Raw genomic sequence first — 21,292 nt, forward strand, 5'->3', positions numbered from 1 at the left:
TATTGGATTTTGCTCAAAACATTGGCCATTGTGTCCATATATACAACTCTTACCTTTGCTTGGGAGGAAGGAATTCAATTTGTTTGGGTTAAGAGTGATTAGAAGATAGCTTTTCTCTATCCTGCGCACTTGATATATAGTATGCTTCACGATTTTCATAATTTACTAACACTGACAAGAGATAAGATTGCTAAGATTACTCATTTTTCGTGAAGGGGGTAAACTTGATGATTGAATTGTCAATATCCTGCACCAGTTACTTAAAGGTGTTCACTGTCTACATAGATTTTTCACCTTAATATTAGTTTAAGATGATCTTAATGGCGTAAGAGAAACTCGTTTTGAAGTTTGTTAGGAGAAAAAAAATTATACTGAATTTTACTATTAACATGCTTTTATAATAGAAATATAAAAACATAAATTGTATCACTTTAAAATCGATTTAAACCAAAATTAAGTTTATGAAGTCAATATTAACGGTTTTTTTTAATTCAATTTTGTCAACACTCATCTAAATTAAACATACACTAAGATATTATTTTTCAACAACTCTTGCAGGTGTTTTATTATGGGAAGAATTCTCCTAAATTTCATTGTGCAATTGTTCTTACATTTACTGAATATGCACTTTAACATTTAAACATCTATTTGTTGTTTATTGTATTGTCATCAAATTATGATTCATAAAAATAAACACCAAAAAGTACTTGTTAATAAATTTAAATTATTAAATCAAATTGAGAGAATCATACTGATTTTTCTTTCTTTCTTACAAGTGTCTTGAAGTCTAATTTATGAGAAATCACTTACTTAATTTTCACACTCAATCACTAGTACAAAAATTGGATTTAAAATCGAAGTTTTAAGATCGGTTAAAAAGTAACCGATCTTAAAAGTGACGCGGTAGCAATTTTGTAAATAATATGAACACTTTTAAAATCGATTACTTTATGACCGATCTTAAAAGTTATGTCTGACACAACTTTTAAGATCGGTTACAAAAGAACCAATCTTAAAAGTTATGTCAGACATACCTTTTAAGATCGGTCATAAAATAACCGATTTTAAAAATACTTTTAAGATTGATTATTTTATGACCAATTTTAAAAGTGTTACTTTTAAAATCGGTTGTTTAAGAACCGATTTTAAAAATGCTACTTTTAAAATCGATTATTTAATAACCGATTTTGTATGTAGTATACAAAATCGGTTCTTAGATAACCGATTTTAAAAGTATCGTCAGAAACCTTTTATCTTTCCCTCCATTCTCATTCTCATTGATTTTTCCCTCCATTCCTTTTTTTACTCTCTCGTGCTCTCATCTAAAGTCTCCAACTTTTCATTTTTTTTGCAAGACTACTATATTAAGGTAACATTCTCATGCTCTTCTCATGTCTCTACTTTCGTTGTTGGTTTATTTTGGCTACTTTCGTTATTGATTTATTCTGGAAAATTTTGAATTTAGGGTTCTGCATTGAGAAAGGCCCGTTCTATAAGGAGAACAATTCGTTCTGCAAGGAGAACGACCCGTTCTACAAGGAGAACGACCCGTTCTGGATAGATTTTAACTTATGACTAACTATGCTGGAACGACCCGTTCCAAACGACCATTTTAGGCCTTTTTAACAACCTGTTCCAGTTTTATTTTTTTCGGAGCCAAGACTTTCCAGATCGGTTATAAAATAACCGATCTTAAAAGTTAACTTTTAAAATCGGTTAAATAACTGATTTTAAAAGTCTAACTTTTAAAATCGGCTCTTTTAAAATCGGTTAGAGAACCAATTTTAAAAGTTTTTTTTTCCACTAGTGAATCTTTAATTATAAGTATATTAACTTTGTTTAACTTGAATTACCTTTCTAATCAATTACACCAACATCTTGATCAAATTCAATTACAATTTTTGTATTTAAACACACAGAGTCCTTATATATTCTTAAATCATATTCTTATCATCATTATTGGATCGAAAAAATTGATAGTAAAATTTATCAGAAAAAAAAATCTAGGGAGCCATTTAAAAATTATTTCATAACTAAAACTTTAAGAATCTAAACCTAATGTATCTATTTGAAGGCACACAAGTAAATCTCTAATATCAATCTCTTTGAACTTCTTGTTTGCCAATAACTCTAAGAGGTGAAGTAGTTACAAAAGATACTTTGATATTCAAGTCAAGACATAATCAAATATATAGGTGAGTAATAGATGAATAATAAATTTACTTCATTTTGTGTAACTATTTATACGGATCATAATGAGTTTGGATATGTTAGATTTTGATTCCTTATTACCAATTAGGTAATACGGCTATTGATGACATGTTATCCTCTTAATCATGTTTATTCTCTTTATCAATTATGTAATTCATTTTGTAATGGTTCTACGTCATGATCGTGTTAACCATCTTGATTGTTTTAATAATTGAAAGTATTGAGTCTGCCTCAAGAAAGCTAAGTATGTATAAATTAATTATCATAAATTATTTCATAATTTTAGAGATCAATAATATCGGAACATTATGCAAGAAGCATATATGCAATATAATTGTTTCGATCATCTCAACCACCTGAATGATCAGGATTAATATAAGTGTATTACATACTAATTTGCATTTATTCTTGATTAAGGTTGGTGTTACTTTATTGTTTCGACAGTTGAAATAATTGAAATATATCCCCCAAAACAGTCGAAATATGTCTTTATACCTAACATACACCCTCCCTTAAAATATCAATGTACTATATATAAGTAGGGGTGAGCAACGGGTGGGTTTGGTCGAGTTCGGGTGAAAAATGTCCAACCCGTTGTAAACCGACTTTGAAAAAATGTGACTCATATCTGACCGACTGAGTTTTCAATTTGAGGCGGTTCGGGTTGAAACGGATTCGGATTTGAGCAGGTGGGTACAATCGGATTTGAATTTTTTTGTAGACCAATTTATCTTAACGAAGATGAAGCTTAAAACGATAAAAAATATTTTTAAAATAGTGTATAAAAATAGAATGAAGGTGAAAATAGATGGTGTAAGTAGATTCGTAGATGAAACATTTACAAACTAAAGAAGCAAAAATAAAAGATAAAATTCATAGTTGTTACATGCAAAAGAAATCTAAACTTAGATTACAAAACCCATAAGAAATCACAGTCGCACAAGTTGTATTCAAAATGGAGATAAGAAAATGGAAAAGAAAAACAAAGAAAGAAGCAAAAAGATAACTCTAAAATTGGACTAATGTGTTGAGAAGTTGAATGAGGAAGGAGAAGACAAAATAAATATCTAAGTTATGAGAAAAAGGAAAAAAATAAGTTACAAATTAATGACTATATTATACTTGAAATAAAGACTTTTAAGTTTGGACTATTGTTTAGTTATATAAAAGTAATAAAAATTTAAACTTATCTCATTTTTTGTTAGATTCGATTTTTAGCAGGTTTAAAAATTCAAAACCGAACCTGCCCAATATAACCCGTATAAAATCAAAATTTTAACCCGATTTATCCATAAGACCCGCCCGAACCCACTCAAAAGCAATATTTTTTATTAGGTTTTTCAAGTTCGATTCGGGTCTCGATTAAATGTTCACCCCTATATATAAGTGTATTTTAATATAAATGAGCATTTATTATTAATTTGTGAGTTTAAGAAATTTTAAAAGTGGCACGTTACCCGCATGTGCATGACGTAAGTCTAGGCCCAGTGGAGATATCGGGCCGAACTGAAAGCGAAATCCTGCGAGTGTATAACAAAGAAAACAGTTCAACACCGACCCCCCTGACGACGTCGTTCGGGGACGAAATCATCAACAAACGTCATTACACAGAAACGACTCGTCGTACAATTCATCTCCGACTCCCAGCGGCATCTGGAAGAAGAAAGGAAAGCAAAACACTCTCCGCTCGCTGCGAGTGTAGCAAACAAACAGTTGAATCCCCTCCCGAAGCTCAACGACGCCGTTTTAACTTTGCAGCAAGCACCGCCTGCACTGTGCAAACCCTAGTTTTCTTCTTCTTCGCACCATGTCCTCCGAAGACATAACTCTCGTCACCGACCAGAGGATCGAAAACGGTCTCAACTCCCCTCTCGTCTTCCAAGACAACCCTCTCCGCTTCAGTTGCCCCGACCCGACCCGTCGGGTCCCCGACCGGGGCCCAAAATCCCGCGAACTCGGCACATTCATCGACGACAAGATGTTCATCGATCGCGACCGCTTCTTCGCCGCCCAGGGCGCCGATTTCCGCCGCGCCAACGTCTACGCCGACTGCTCCGCCCGCCGCGACGCGCCCGACGCCCGCAATTGGAGCGCCAGCGAGGACGACGATTCCGATGACGAAGATGACGACGATGATGACGACGACGACGCCGAAGTAGAAGGACTCGTTGGCGACGGAACCAAAACCGACGTTAACAACAACAACGGCGATGGTAATTTGCCTGCTGTTGCGAACGGGAAAGCCCACGCTTATGGTATGAGTTTAGTTTAGCTTCAGACTTCAGAGTGTGGCGGGTTTTTGATTTTGATTTTGATTTTTGTTGTTGTTTTTGGATTGTAGTTTCCGGAAGAGAACTATTGGTGAAGGATGGTGGAGACATTGGGCAATTGGTGCATAACAATGTGAGTGGTGGTGATGAGGATCATCGGCAAGAGGGGTTAGGTAAGTCTCAGAATTCTGGTACTGTTGCTGAGACTGACTGTGAGGAGTACTATTCGCACTATCTTCAAGGTGGTGAAGGGGCTTCTGTGCAGAAAGTTATGGTGGATGACAATGGTTGCGGGTTTAGTGGGAGAAAGGATGTTATGTATTCCAGCGAGTCAGGGGAGTCACTCAGGGCAATTCTTTCAGATCCTGTTACGTAAGTCTTAACTCATTTTATACCCTAGGACGGGAAACTTACACGGTGTTTCAATAAACTTTTCTATCCACACTCGTATATAAGAAAATAACAAGTTAAACTGAATCAAGTGTTTAAAAGTTAAAACCAATTTTTATGCTGTTTAACTTTTATTGAAGTTTTCCCATCTTACTTCTCTAAAAGCTGAAGTGCAAGTTGATTTTAGCTTTTAGAAATGTTTATCTAAATAGGACCTTAGTGAGCAACAGGTTCTTTCTTTTATGTTGTGATCGTTCAGATTACGCGGAGTTATGCAAGATTAGCTTCCATAATTTGCTTTTGTTTTTTGTTCTCCAACCATCCCTTGGTGGGAGAATAATTTAATCAAATTGGCGGCCCTGAAATGGCATGTAAAGTGAACTTGTATACCATTTTAACCAGCTTGTTGACTTGTTCCCTTAAACTACTTTCCTTGTAAACATCTCCCTTCTCTTTCCTTTAGAGGAAGTTCTTCTCTACCAGTTTGGTGTTGCCAGACAGAAAACTTGTGTAATGGGGAGAAAGAAGAACCTTCAGTTAAGATTTTTGAGATTATCTATTAGCATCTGTTGATAGATCCTGCATGTAAAAAAAAATTTGTCCAACTTGTTGAAAATAGGTCCTTGTTTATTTTATTTTAATTAAGGTCTAAAATCAAATGATGCAGAATAACAAAATCAAATTTGATGCTTTTACATTTATTCCTTTTCTGACAGCATACAATAACATAAGTTTTAATGTGCTGATATCTTGCTTGCTTGCTTATTCACGCTCATTACTAACTTATATTTGATTGATGTCATTCTCTGAAAATAAAGGGGTGCTCTTATGGATGATGCGATGATATTACCATGTGGACATTCATTTGGTGGAGGTGGAATACAGCATGTTATTAGAATGGTGGGTTCTAAGCCATCAAATGCAATAATTTTCAGACTGACCTTTTCTGTGACTAAGCCATCTGAAAAATGTTATTAACTATGGAGCTGGTAATTTTCAACTTCTTTTCCGATATATATGCCTCCACGCAGTAGAATTGCAGGAGTCCCAAAGCGTCTAGTGATTATATTGTAAATATTTACTTTGCAAAATAATTCAGCTGAGTCATATAAATAAGCCTATTAAACTAGCTTTTGTATTGTGCATCCTACTTTCATCTTAGTGTGCAATAATTTGCTTCTGCTTACATTAACTGTTCCTGGACTGTATGTGCATTTAAGTTTTTCTGTACTCACAACAGTATAAAATTTGTCAAAATTATACACTAAGGGGAAAAAAGTATAATAGTTGTCATTTACCATGTTGAACTGTGATGGAGTAGAATCTTCTGCTCTTCTCTTGACTGAGTGTCAAAGTATTGAGTTAAAATGTCTGCTTTGCTCGCAAGATGATACTGGAGGGAAATTCTACTGTTTATTTGTAAGAATCAATGTCTATTTATGGTTCTTGAGGATTGGTGGATTACCCAAGAAGACGAGTTTGGGATATTCCCTGTATTCATCTGTAATATTAGTAGACTTGAATTGCAAATTATTTAGCCCGATGTTGATTATAGCACAAAAGCACTGTTTGTCTGTATATCTTTGGGTTGCTGACCAACCCATAGCTGGTTATAATATAAGTTTTGAGAGGTACACATGGTTCCCACGTGTTAAAATTTACCTTTGTCCTGTTTGGGTAGGTGAAAGTGACTAATAGCTAGCTATTTTCAACTTCGGTTTTTTATTAAAAAGTTTCATTTTTCATATAAGAAACTATTTTTATTGTTCAGGATTTGCCATGTTCTTAACTAGCTAATATGGTTGTTTTGTGATGCATTCTCAGAAAGCTTGCTGCTCTTGTTCTCAACCCACGACTGAAGAATTAATATCTCCAAACCTATGTAAGCAAAAATTCAATTATTTGTACTCAAATTATGCCCTTTTTTTCCTTCTAAAGTGCACTATATGTATTCATAATACTCCAAATTATGATGTATTATTGACATTATTTGTCTCCTAGGTTTTGAAACTTTAAATTAAGTAAAAACTATGCAACCAATTCCTTGAATATTGACTGGCTTTGATAACACTGCATAAAAGATATCTCAAAGTGCAGTACTGAATAATACTATCTTGTGCAATTCTGACTTACTATCTTCCATTTTGTTTTTTGGGGTGCTGGCTGCCTTGGTCAGCACTTCGAGCTGCTGTGCAGGCATATCGTCGGGAAGAGGAGACACAGTTTTACCGGTCACCTAAAAGAAGAAGAGAGAGATTTGATCAGGTGTTTATCTCCATTCCGGTACCATGTTTATAACTTTAGAGAGAGAAATGAAGATGAAAAGACGATCAGGAACCTCTTTGACTGGCTGGTTGTCTTTTTTGCCTTGAAACTCCCCCTTTTTTAATATGAAATATATTTTACATAGGACAGGGTGGTTTTGGAGATGCAGCTGTTATGGAAACATCGAGGAGTAGAGGTGTTCAGTTTCCATTTGCTGTCATGGACCGGGTCATCATAAAGGTAGCGTGTGAACAGGCTTGATTTTACGCACAAGTGTTTCTAACTTTTTTCGGTAAATGGAAATAATTAAGAGAGAAAATGGATCAGGGAAACAAAAGGACACCACAACGATTTGTTGGGCGCGAAGCTATTGTAACAACGCAATGCCTAAATGGATGGTTAGTGACTATAATTTTTTTTCCCATCAAGGCGTTCTTTGCTATGTTAATTTAGTATTTCTTAATATAAACATGCTAATCTATTCATTATTTCCTAAAACTGACCAAATAGAATCTAGTGGAAGTGAAGTGACTTCTGTGATGTATATTATAAATAATTTCGAATGAAATATTAAAGTCATAATGTATAAAAAAGTGCTAGATTTAACAATATTGTTTCATGATTCCAGTAGTCAATCTTGTAGAGGTGTACCCAATAGAAAAAATATAGCAAACTTGGTAGCAGCATGTTGCTTTCTGGGAATTGACTTGCAAAAATTGAATTTCATTGTAACATTTGGTTTTGTTTCGACTGTGTGTGTGTTGGGGGAGAGGGAGAGGGGGGGGGGGGGGTGAGAAAAAAAATTCTTCACCTCTTTCTAAAAATAGCATATTCGTGGGTTTAGATTTGGAAATAATTATGTGGCTTATGATTAATTTTGTTGAAAGTAAATATCTATGAAGTAAACATGGTAAGATAGACAGCAGAGGGAGAGCAAAACCACATATTCACTCATACGTGTGCTTTTATACCTGAATATGTTATGTTACTTTGAAGGAAATGCGTAAAACTTGCTTCTGTTGTTAACAAAAGACTTATGTACAGGTATGTGGTGAAGACATTGGACAATGCAGAGAGTGTAAAGTTGCAGTATCGATCCCTGGCCAAGGTTTTGGATGATCCTTCAAAACCTGCCTCCAGCAAGATGGCACCTAATTGGCTTTAGATCTGCAGCACACCTTCATCAAATACTTGTACTAGATGCCACTACATTTTGAGCGTTCAATCGCTGACATACCAACAGAAATTCTTCTTTGTAATTCCATTGTTGTATTCCTTGCGACAAAACTGTGCTAGCTGAGTTTGTAAATATATATAAACCTTACTTTTCCATGCTTTGTGCTCGTTGAGATTGTAGTATCTCCCTAATCATTTTGTTATACATACTCTAACAGAATATATATTTTCTTTTTTTTTATTTTTTATTTTAATTTTTAAGTGACCAGATTTATTCAAGTGAAAATGTTTGTGACCTTAAATTATATTACACCGTATTCGGCTTTAGACTTTGACGAGTGAGACTGAGAGTAGGGATGGCAATGGGTCCCGTGGGGGCGGGTAATAGTAAACCCGTCCCCGTCTCGCCAGATGAAAATTGGTCCCATATCTATTCCATATCCGCGCGAGTATCCATGAATTTCTTAAATACCCATAGATATCCATGGATATTTATAAATATTTTAATAAATTAAAAAAATTATATTATAAATAATTTTAAGTTTATATTTAATGTCATTAAAATATTAAAAAAATAAAAATTCATTGTTAATTTTGAGCTTGTATTTAACGTTAATTTTGTTGAAATAATAATAAAAATGCAAGATAATTAATAACTTAATATACATTAATCTCACAAGTAAGTTAAAGTCTCATCATAAAACTACAATAATTCAATCTCATAATTTCAAATGAAAGTAAATAACTTATAATACATAAATTTTATGGGTCTAATCAAAGCTAGAAAATCAATTAAATTACATCCAACATAATTCTATAACATGCTTAACACATGTTGGTAACTTCGTCAACATCACTTTTGTAAGAAAATAAGATGAGAGAGTATAATTTTAGGGTTATGTGGTACAAGGATAATTATGATATTTAAGAAATATTATTAAACGGGTACCCGCGGGTATGGATATCATCATACCCATCCCCGCCCCGTTTATAAACGGGTAAAAAATTATCCGTCCCCATTATCTGTGGGTACCCAATTAGCCTATCCATTTATTAACCGTAACGAATTTTACTCACAGATACCTGCGGGTGCGGATATTTTTGCCATCCTAACTGAGAGTAACATATTCTTTCCAGTAATGAAAATATAAAATCATTAATCATGAGTGAGACTAATTTTAAAAAATCACATTCTTACAATGTTGTATTTTTAAATATATACATATATATATATATATATATATATATATATATATATATATATATATATATATATATATATATATATATATATATATATATATATATATGATAGAGTATATTTATATGATAGAGTATTGTTGCATGTCTGCTGACAAATTAGGGAAGTAATACCACAAAGAAAAAACAATATTTTTGTTTAATCCCTTCTATTTGTTTTTGTAAGGTAAGCACTGAATATTTATTTTCTATGGCTAACGTCCAGAGGAATATATTTGACAAAAGAAAAATAGCCAGCCTTTAATACTTCAGATTTGATGCCTTAACAACTCATTTTATTTAAGTTGTATTTTAAGTCTCATGTTTTTTTTAAGTTGATATAGCTATTATAATATATTAGTATATTACCACTATTGTTATTATATTGTATTATATATATATATATATATATATATATATATATATATATATATATATATAATATTTAAAGGATTTATATGCACCTAACTTGGAGGCTCTGCCACCATTATTGGTAAGTATAAGTTCTGAGAATATTAATTATGTTTAATAATTGAATCATATTTTATTCTTCATATCGTTTGGAATATCATCTACAAACTTAGACTTTCCTGAAAATAAATTTATTAGCCCAACCTTGCCTAGTTCATTGTGGGTAGTCTTAGCGTTGGTAAGCCAGTGAGTGGTAGTAAGTCCTGAGGAAAGGCAGTAAAACCCGTAGGTGTTCCCGTGAAAGAATTACTTGTGTGATAGGATGAAAAGGTTAATAAAAATATTTAAAGGAAAAGAAAAGTTTGAAGAAGATATGAAAAATGGTGAAGAAAATAATATGAATCAGTTGATGCAACACGAATTAATAATTCCAGAAATAGAAAATCAGTTAAATAAGTGGACCCTTCCAAAGTTAAAAATTTCAAATATTTATGAAAAAGAATGGACAGATAAATTTACAACTGAATACATAATAAAAACAGTAAATAAAGAAATTGAACTTAAAACAAGTCATGAACAAATTCCACTAATAACTAAAGCATTAATAGCTGAACATATAAAAAATTATAAATACATGCATATAGGATCAATACAAATAGCAATAAAACCCTTATTTAGATTAGGCATGGACACGCCTATGTTTGTAGCCTTAAGAGATAATAGGCCAACTGAACTAGAAAGTCAAATTTTGGCTATGTTTGAAACAAATTTACATCAAGGACCAGTGTACATTAATAACTATCCGAACTATTCAGTAGCCCTTAAAAGTCTTCATAATACTGATAATAATTTAATATTGGATGTTAAAATACTTGAAAATAAATGGAATAAAAATTCATATCCAGTAGCAATAATATATAGAATATATTATAAAGTCATGAAAACCCATTTAGCTCCTAGAGCTCTATTAATGTCTCCTAAAGATGAAACCACTATGCTTTTAATAAACCCTGAAAAAATAAGTGCAGTAGTTCCTAAAACTTTAAAGCATAATGAAATAACCATGGGATTAAAATGGAAAATAGAAGATATTTTAAAACCAGACCCTCCAGACCCAGTAGAAGTAGAAGAAATAATTGAATATAAATTAGGAACAGTAGAAGTTTCATTTACCCCATTAAGAAGAATCGATTCTTTAAGAATAGGAGAAAGTTCAAAAGCATCCCCTCAAACCTTTCATACAGCACGAAGATCCTTAGATAAATCTAGTTTTACATATCATAAAACTATGAATTTAAGAGGAATTAGACCAGATCATACAGTACCCACACCAGAATATAATTGGGAAGAAGCTAAAACTCATAATTCGCCATCAAATACTAAACTAGAAGGAGAAGAACATATAGATTAGAGCTGTCAAAGTGGGCCGGGACCCGTGGGCCAACCCGGCCCACCTTGAAAATGGGCCGGGCCGGGCCAAAAAAATTGAAGTTTTATAGTAGGTGGGTATATTTCAACCCGGCCCACTTTGACCCGGCCCACCCGGGCTAAACCCGTGGTGGGCCGGGTGGCCCACCAACCCACCATTTTTTTTTTCAATAAAAATTTGAATATGATTTGTAGTTTATTTTGTATGATGATATATTGAAAATTTTTATTTTAAACTTTTATCATGATTTGTATTTAATTTTGTATGATGAATTATGACTTATAACTATTAATGATGTTAATTTTATGACTATTATGTTAATTTATAATTAATTTAAAATTTTGAATTTTGTTAATAATTTTTTTTTAATTTTTGGTGGGCTGGTGGGCTGGCCCGTATAACCCACCAACCCGTGGTGGGCCGGGCCGGGCCAAATTTTTTTTGAAAAAATTACAAGTGGGCCGGGTTGGGTTGGCTCGTTTTTAAAGTGGGTCAAGGTGGGCCGGCCCACATGGGCCGGGTTGGCCCGTTTTGACAGCTCTAATATAGATACCTCTATAAATGTAATTAAAAAATTTGAAATAAATAAAGATATGATAAAGCAAGAATTTTTAGCAAAAGAAAACCAAGACAAAAGAAAATGGTTTTTTGAAACATTCTCCCAACAAGAATTAAAAAATTTCAGAGAATCTTATTATAAATACTTAGAAGAAATTCAAGAAAATATTCCTTATTTTAATTGGTTTGAAGAAAATTGTTTAAAAACTTTAAGTATAAATGTTTTAAAACATGCTGAAAAGATTTGGAAAACAAAATCAGAAGAAAGAATAAGCGAAATACCTCCTTTAGAAGAAGTAAGATTTCCAAATATAGAAAATAAAGAGGTAATAGCGTCACCCTTTAAGATGATAGGAAAAAGAAATTTAGATGAAAATATATCAGTCCTAGATATACAAAATGTTCGTAGTCAATTAAATTATACAAATCAATTATTACATCAAGTGGCAATAAAAATTTTTGAAGAAAAATCCGAAATAAAAAATGTAAATCCTTTAGGAATAAAACCTTTAGAAAGATCATTAATAACTCCTACAAGATTTATGGATAAGGAATATAAATAATTTAAACTAGGAAGTAATACAGAAAATTTATTAACAGAAATTAATAAAAAATTAGAAAAATTAAATATAAAAAACATTAAAATATTAGAAATTCCTCAAGAAGAAATAGGATGTATAAACCCAGAAGATTTAGAAAATGATATATTTAGAATACAAAGAAAATTTAATCAAAATCCCAACACAAACAATATGCCCACTACTAGAAATTATTATAGAAGACCTACACTGCCAGACATACAATTTGAAGAATGAAATTTAGAAAGTCCTTCTGCCTTCAATGGTGAAGGAATAACTGAATGAAATATAGATGGATTAACCGAACATCAAATATTAAGAAAAACCCATGAAATGTCTATGGCTGCCTCTGCATATAGAGCAAAGCATAATGAGGCTCAAACTGTAAAACTTTTAATAGATGGATTTACTGGATCATTAAAAGGATGGTGGGATAATTATCTTACCCAAGAACAAAGAAATTATATTTTAAATATAGTAAAAGTTGAAGAAGGAATAACTATCCCATTAATGGTAGAAACTTTAATAATATCTATAATTCAAAGTTTTATGGGAGATTCGAATATTTTTGATAATAAAACAAATACCCTCTTGCATAATTTAAGATGTCCCACTTTAGGAGATTTTAGATGGTATGTAGACAATTTTATTATGATGGTAATGACTAGGGCAGATTGTAAAGAAAATTTTTGGAAAGAAAAATTTATTGCAGGATTGCCCCCAGTTTTTGCTACGAAAGTTAGAGAAAAATTAAGTCAAACCTATGATGAAAACTTACAAGAATTAACCTATGGAAGGATAATTGCGGTAATAAAAACTACTGCTTTAGAAATTTGTAATAATATGAAATTAGAAAAACAAATTAAAAGACAAAAAGAAAGTGGAATAAAAGAATTAGGAAATTTCTGTGCTCAATATGGGTACGAAGGAATAACACCCCCATCAAGAAAATATAAAAAGAATATTAGAAAGCCTTTTAAAAGAAGTCAATCTTTTAGAAAAAGTAATGTGCCTTTTAAGAAGAAAAAATTTTCTAATAATAATAAAAATTTTAAAAAACAAACCTTTTATAATAAAAACAAAGGAATAGTTTGTTTTAAATGTGGAAGATATGGTCATATGAAAAAAGATTGTAGAGTTAAAGAAAAGATAAATAATTTAAATATGTCTGAAGAATTAAAAGAGCAAATTGCAAAACTTTTACTTTATGAGTCAGAAAGTGAAGAAGAAGAAAATAGTAGTGAAGAATATATAGATAATATAGGCACAAGTAGTGAAGAAGAAAGTGAATGTGAATGTGAGGAAAATCCTTGTTCATGTTCATTTAGCATAAATGTAATTACGTCCGAAGCAAAATTAATATTAGAAATAGTAGAAAAACTTCCAAATGAAGAAGAAAAACTAGAATATCTAAGTAAATTAAAAGATTTAATATTAGAAGACAAAACCCATGAAGAATCTACTACTCTTGAATTTAGTGGATATGATTTTTCACAAATATTAAAGAAAGCTTCCATAAAAGAGAAACCTGTAAATATTAAAGACTTGCAAAGAGAAATAAATGAATTAAAAGAAGAAATTAATATAATAAAAACCCAATTAATAGAAATAAAACAAACAACTTATCAACAAAATGAACAAATAAAAGAAATCCTTGAACAAGATAAACCATCCACGTCAATAAATTCAGAAGAAAATATAGTTATAAGACAGATAAAAATAATACAGCAAAAATGGTTAATAAAAGCTACATTAAAAATTGGAAAAACATATCATAAAACTTTTACAGCTTTAGTAGATTCGGGAGCAGATTTAAATTGTATAGGAGAAGGTTTAATACCAACCCAATATTATGAAAAAACTGTTCAAATCCTAAGAGCAGCAAACTCTAATAGATTAAAGGTAAAATATAAACTTTCGAAAGCATATATTTGTAATAAGGGGACTTGTTTTAAAAATACGTTTATTTTAACTCCAGATATAAGTGAAGAAATGATTTTAGGAACACCTTTTTTAACTCAAATATATCCTTTTACAGTAACTTCAGAAGGAATACAATTTAAAGAATTGTTATTTGAATTTATAAAACCAGCAACAACAAAAGCAATACATAATGTAAAAGATATAAATGAATAAAATTTTATAACAAGAATACAAGCAAAAACAGAACAAATAAAATATTTAAAAAATGAAATAAAATATAAACAAATTGAAGAAAAATTGCAAGATTCAAAGATTAAAAAAGAGTTCGAAAATATTGAAAAAGAAATAGTAAGAGAAATATGTTCAGATGTTCCTAATGCATTTTGGGAACGAAATTATTTTGAAATAGAATTACCATATGAAGAAGGATTTGTGGAAAAGAATATCCCTACGAAAGCTAAACCAGTACAATTGAATAAAGAAACTCTAGAATACTGTAGAAAAGAAATTCAACAATTTTTAGATAAAAAGTTAATAAGACCTAGTAAATCTCCCTGGAGTTGTGCAACATTTTATGTACAAAATGCTTCAGAAATAAAAAGGGGAGAACCTAGAATGGTCATTAATTATAAACCATTGAATAAAGTATTAAAATGGATAAGATATGTAACAACCCAATTTTCAATAGGACGTAGGCCCAGTTCGTTGCCCAGAACGGGCCGTTTCAAAAGTGAAACGAGCCGTTCTGGAATAAGTTAAAGGCCCAAAATTTGAGAATCAGAACGGGCCGTTCTGGAGGGAGAACAGGACGTTCCGGTTTGGAGAACGGGCCGTTCCAGAGGGAGAACGGGCCGTTCTGGTTTGGAGAACGGGTCGTTCTGGAGGGAGACGGGCCGTTCTGCTGGGATTGGGAATGGGCCGTTCTGGTTTTGGAACGGGTCATTCCAGTTCAAAAATTTGCGTAGGTTTGAAGGGCCCAGAACGGACCGTTCCGATTTTGGAACGGGCCGTAGTGGTAGCTGGGCGAAATATCTTATAAATAGGCCTCAAATCCTCTCATTTCTACACACCTCTCATTCTCACTCTCTCTTCTCTTCTGTTCTCTCTTTCGTTCCTCTTCTTCTCTCTGAAGACCAAGAGGAACTCAGAGGATGAGGTTCTATCCCAGATTTAGTTCCGATCCTTGTTTAAGGAAAAAGAGGAGAAGGTTCTACCCGAGTTCCTATTTATCCAGGTACGGGGGAAAAGGAGATTATTTATATGTAGAGTTACATGAGGAAATTGGGTAGAGGAAGAACCCTTAGGGTTATGAATAATTTTATAATTATTTATGTTTGGAGAATTAATTATCTTATGTGATTCTATATATATTTAGGATTACGAATATATGTTTAACTTGTAAAAATGATGCTCTGGGAGAGAGAACGAAATTATAGAAAAGTGTCTGTAAGTTAGGTTGTGAAAAATTGGATGATTTCTGTTTGAGAAATTGAGGATCCCATTAGATTCTGTATGTGTTGAGGATTATAGATATGCTAATAATTTGTAAGAATGGTGATCTGAGAGGGAGAACGAAATTGTAGAAAAGTGCCTGTGAGTTAGGTTTTGGAACAATTGGGGATTTTACTGTTTACGTTAAAATTATATTAAATTGATAATTCTGTTGTTTGTTATATTAGTTTATGAAAGTTATTGTTATATTATTTGATGATCTAGATGATGAATTACTTGAGGGGTATGTGAATCACCATTTTGTGTGGATTGTGTATATATTGTGGAATTGAGATGTAGATGTGGATGTGGATGTGGATGTGGATGTAGATGTGGATGTGGATGTGAATGTGGATGTGAATGAGATGTGATTGTGGTTCTTCACACCTATGACCAGGGGTGAGCACGGCCCGAGATTGTTACATGAGTATCGTGACCTTGGTTAACATGTCAGGGGTGAGCACGGCCCTAGGTTAGGGATAACGTGACCTTGGCACAGTGTTATATCAGGGGTGAGCACGACTCTGGATTGTTACATGAGTATCGTGACCTTGGTTAACATGTCAGGGGTGAGCACGGCCCTGGAATAGGGATAACGTGACCTTGGCACAGTGTTATATCAGGGGTGAGCACGGCTCTGGATTGTTACGTGGGTATCGTGACCTTGGTTAACATGTCAAGGGTGAGCACGACCCTGGGATAGGGATAACGTGACCTTGGCACAGTGTTATATCAGGGGTGAGCACGGCCTGAGATTGTTAAATGGGTAGCGTGACCTTGGCATAGTGTGAAGTGCAAGATTTGTGATGATTGGTGTGATTGAGAATTATGACGTGATGACGATGTATGATTGATTGAAATACGATATGTTGAAATATTTATGAATATTTAGTTATAATGAGATAATATGTTGTGTTTTCTTATGTGCTATATATATATATGTTTTCTTTTCTCACCGTGCGATTTGTGGATATTTTAGGTGAGGAAGATCCGGCTACGAGTGACATCTAGAATGCTAACAATTGAGTTGTGGTTATGCTCTGATATTGTGACATCGGGGCAGAGGATTTTATTTAGGACATAGATTGTTATATGAAATTAGAATTGTAAATATTATTTTTGAAAATCATTTGTAAACTCTCACGTTTCATTTTTATCGTTGTGGTTATTGAAGAACAATTTTGAAGATTCTCATGTGAACCCTTTTACCGAAATTGAAAATTATTTTTGTTAAGTTTTCATTATTACAATATATGTGTTGGGGTAGTAAGGGTGTCACAAGATACTCTCTTCCTAATAAGTCAGAACTAATAAGTAAAATTTATAATGCTACCATATTTTCAAAGTTTGATATGAAAAGTGGTTATTATCAAATAAAAGTAAAAGAAGAAGATAAATACAAAACAGCATTTATAGTACCATTTGGCCAATATGAATGGAATGTAATGCCAATGGGACTAAAAAATGCCCCCTCCGAATTTCAAAATATAATGAATACAATATTAAACCCATATTCAAAATTTGCACTAGTTTATATAGATGATGTGTTAATATTTTTAGAATTAATTGAACAACATCTAAAACATTTGAAAATATTTAAAAATCTAATTAAAAGAAATGGGATGGTTATTTCACAAAAGAAAATTAAATTAGCACAAACAAAAATTAGATTTTTGGGACATGATATTTATCAAGGAACCATTACCCCTATAAAAAGAAGTATAGAATTTTCAGAAAAATTTCCCGATGAAATAAAAGATAAAAATCAATTACAAAGATTTTTGGGTTGTGTAAATTATATAGCAGATTTCATCCCAAACATTAGAATATTATGTAAACCCCTCTATAATAGGCTTAGAAAAAATCCAAAACCTTGGACTCCTGAGCTAACCAAAATAGTTCAAGAAGTAAAAGCCCAAGTAAAATCATTGCCTTGTCTAGGAATCCCAAATCCCGAGGCCCAATTAATAGTAGAAACCGATGCTTCAGAACAAGGATATGGAGGGATACTTAAACAAAAAATATAGAACCCATAATAAACGAATTTATAATCTTTTAAAATTCAGCTCCTCTTTCTTTTATTAATATTAATATTTCGCTCCTCTTTTATGAATATCTGGTACCAAAATATATATATATTCACTATAATATCATAAAATGATATTTATTAATTATTCTAGTATATTAACAAGTATCACATACTTTAGGAGTAATGTTGGATATAAGGATGATAAGTAAATCAATACTCATCTCAACTTTGATGGAGAATATTTAATTTGATCGGATATGAATATAGATAATATCTTATTTATTAAATCGAATACGGAGATAGGAATGGGTATATACTTACCCACCTCGTATCTGTCTCCATTCCTGCTTTGAAATTTTAGAAATTTAATTAATTTATTTTTATAAAATTTACTTGACATTTATGTAATTATTTATTTTAAATTTCTCAAATGAAACATAATTAATGTAATTTTATAATTGTTACTTTATTTTAAAATTCTTATTTTTTTAATATTTTTTTATAAAAAATATTTAATTTATTTCTAAATGGATACGAATATACTTGATACCCTACGATAATAGAGTTGAGATACAAATTCCATACCTATTGAGTATGGAGACAAATATGAATATAAAATACGAGAACATAAACAAAAGTAAGGACAAAAATATTGAAACTCGTATCAACTTCACCCATCATCATCCCTAAAACATGAGAATTAAGGCCCACAAATCATTTGTTTAACCTAGTCTATTGGTCTTAAAATATGAGTCCTATTTAAGATACGAGCCTTTTCTATTTGGCCCATTTAGCCTATAGGTTGGCTCGTAAATATTTTAAAATTCAATTGTTTAGAGCAACTTTAGGTTATATTTTCACATTTTTCACACATTTTGCACTTGTGGTATATAGTTTGTAATACTTTTAGTTTCATATTTAGTTGGTGTATTTGGTTAATCAACTTAAAAATGTTTGATACTTAAAATGATCGAATAGATAATCATGGTTGATTTTAAATTTTTTTTTTTTAAAAAAATTTATTTCTATTTTTTATTTGTAGGTCATGAATTGGCTCATTTATGTTGAGGATCAACCTTACTTGACGTACTAAAGTTTTGGAGCTTTATCGGCCAAATAACCCCATATACTTAACTCTACTTAACAATCAAAGTCAAGGATACTTAATTCTATTATCATATTAAATTTCACGATCAACTTAAAATGAATATAATAATTTTCTTTTAAAAAAATATAATTATTTTTCAGACTCATTTTCACATGATTTTGATCATGTTTATGACATTTTGTTCAAACATCAATTCAACTCAATAGTTTTATGTAAGTGAATATAATGAGATAAGATTTACATCTTGAATCAATAAAAAATTGATTAAGAATCATGTTACAAAATGAAAAATAATCATGGTTTCAAAAGGGTCAAATTGATTTAAAATTATAAGATAAAGGGTTTAAATAACTTTTATGAGAGATCAAAAAATCAAACTAAATATTAAAAATAGAGGAGAGTTCAAACGACACCGGTGTAACTTTTACTAAGTATTACACCACGCAATAACTTTATATTAAATATGAATTTTGTAAATCCAACCGTTAGATTGAAAGTTTTTTACTCTTAGATCATATATACAAAATTTTATATTAATCCAAGATGATTTGATACTTCATTTTTATAAAAGTTACACCGGTGTCGTTTGAACACTCCTCTTAAAAATAAGATAAAGTACCAAAAATATAATTTAGTCAATATTATTTATTCAACATAATACATTATTATTATCTATTCTAATGTCAAAAAGACACTTCGTGTCTCCATTGATTTTTAAAATATAAAATAAAAGTAAGTTGTTAATGATATGAACAATTTTTAAGTAGTTGTAATTGTATGAGTAATTTACTCGCTACTTTAAAGATAATACAAGTATGAATTTTTTGTTATTTTTACACCCCTTAAGTTATAATTTAAATATGATGTTTTGAATTTCCCAATTGTTATCTATTTTTGTCTTTTATTAGTTTCTTTTTTATATTTTATTTCTTTTTTAATTCACTTTTCATTCTTAATGGGTGTTTATTTTGTAGGCTTAAATATGTTTTGACCTATACAAAATGAGTATGTTTTGATTTTAGTCCGTTAAAAAGAAATCATTGTTTCTCATCCTTTTAAAATTTGAAACTATTATTTTATTCACTACTATTATATGACTCTTTTTAATTATTTATATATTCATTAAAAGGTTATGTGATCATCTCAAGTGATACTTACAACTATTCATGATATTTTATCAGTATGTAATATCTAAATATTTTTTTTATAAATGTTTAAAATAAGCATTATATATGTACATTAAAATGTTTATTAGCAACTAAAAATAACTTTGAATTTTAGAGGGGTTAAAATAAAAAAATATTTTATAAAAACTAAAACTAAAATCTACTCATTTTACAATAATAAAAATAATATTTACAAGTTTTAAAAGAATAAAAATATAGAAACCAAAATGAAAATTCATTTATTTTACATAAACTAAAAGTATATTTAAACTTTTTAATGTAATATTTATAATTTTATTTATATATAATATTTTAAAATAAATTACGCTCATTATTTCTTATGTGCGTCACTGTTACCCGAATAAGTGTTACCGAATAGTTCTTATGCGCTTAACTGTTATAAGTGTTACGAATAGTATTTTCTTATACCTTATTGTTCCACTAACTCAGTTGTGTTCATAAAATAGTAGCAAAGTTTAATTTATTTATCTTAGTCCATCACGTAAAAGGTTCCCAGTTTCCCAAAATTACCCATTTAATTCAGTCCAACGCAATGGCGGAACTTGAATAAAAGATTTAGAGATGCTAAATTATATTTTTTATATATAAATTAAATATTTTATTAATTAAAAAATAATAAAATTTTTCATTTTTTTTATTCAAAATAAACATATATAATAATAAAATTATGATTGATTCTAAGGTATTAAGAGGGGGAATTGGTCGATGTTTAATTGACCAAGTAGTATATTAATATGATCCTTATTAAGTTTTATATTGAATTTATATTAACATCATTTTGTCTAAATTTAAACTCGTTGAATCATTTTCTATTAATGTTGGATTGTCGTGTGGAACAAATTTACGTTTGATTACTTATTTTGATTTATGGTAACAACTAATTATTATGGTGTCATTCGTGTATTTACTTGTTGACTTAAAAACTTATCTTAACGATAAATTATTATCATACAAAAGATTCTTGTAAAGAAAAATAGAAGGTTTCATTGTTTCTTTTATCGAATATCATGTTCTACATCTGTATTTT

General features: G+C 31.0%; 1 protein-coding gene across 3 annotated transcripts; it reads left to right on the plus strand.

Annotated features, from left to right (window-relative positions):
- Nucleotides 1-3,751: 3,751 nt before the first annotated feature.
- Nucleotides 3,752-8,553, plus strand: LOC109810150 (RING/U-box superfamily protein). 3 transcript variants are annotated; one of them, XR_002240714.3, is made up of 8 exons: nucleotides 3,753-4,466; nucleotides 4,553-4,853; nucleotides 5,690-5,771; nucleotides 6,696-6,753; nucleotides 7,048-7,136; nucleotides 7,282-7,376; nucleotides 7,464-7,534; nucleotides 8,181-8,248. XR_002240714.3 is itself a non-coding variant. In XM_020373539.3 (8 exons), the coding sequence occupies exons 1-8, from the start codon at nucleotides 4,019-4,021 to the stop codon at nucleotides 8,299-8,301; spliced, it is 1,260 nt and encodes a 419-aa protein (XP_020229128.1). In that variant the 5' UTR covers nucleotides 3,757-4,018; the 3' UTR covers nucleotides 8,302-8,553. The 3 variants fall into 3 exon arrangements, 2 of the variants coding, with proteins under 2 accessions (XP_082932582.1, XP_020229128.1); XM_020373539.3 differs by having other exon boundaries at nucleotides 3,757-4,466; nucleotides 7,287-7,376; nucleotides 8,181-8,553; XM_083076456.1 differs by lacking the exons at nucleotides 7,464-7,534; nucleotides 8,181-8,248 and having other exon boundaries at nucleotides 3,752-4,466; nucleotides 7,282-7,377.
- Nucleotides 8,554-21,292: the final 12,739 nt, after the last annotated feature.

The sequence above is a fragment of the Cajanus cajan genome, chromosome 6 (genome assembly GCF_000230855.2).
Source record: "Cajanus cajan strain Asha chromosome 6, NIPB_CcT2T_4, whole genome shotgun sequence".
Classification (NCBI taxonomy): domain Eukaryota; kingdom Viridiplantae; phylum Streptophyta; class Magnoliopsida; order Fabales; family Fabaceae; genus Cajanus; species Cajanus cajan.

What these genes read in the sequence shown, in the direction of transcription:
- LOC109810150 (XM_020373539.3), top strand. Translation starts at nt 4,019, where the DNA reads ATGTCCTCCGAAGACATAACTCTCGTCACCGACCAGAGGATCGAAAAC. An exon ending in TGGACCGGGTCATCATAAAG is followed by an intron (nt 7,377 to 7,463) that starts GTAGCGTGTGAA and finishes AAAATGGATCAG; the next exon opens with GGAAACAAAAGGACACCACA. An exon ending in ACGCAATGCCTAAATGGATG is followed by an intron (nt 7,535 to 8,180) that starts GTTAGTGACTAT and finishes ACTTATGTACAG; the next exon opens with GTATGTGGTGAAGACATTGG.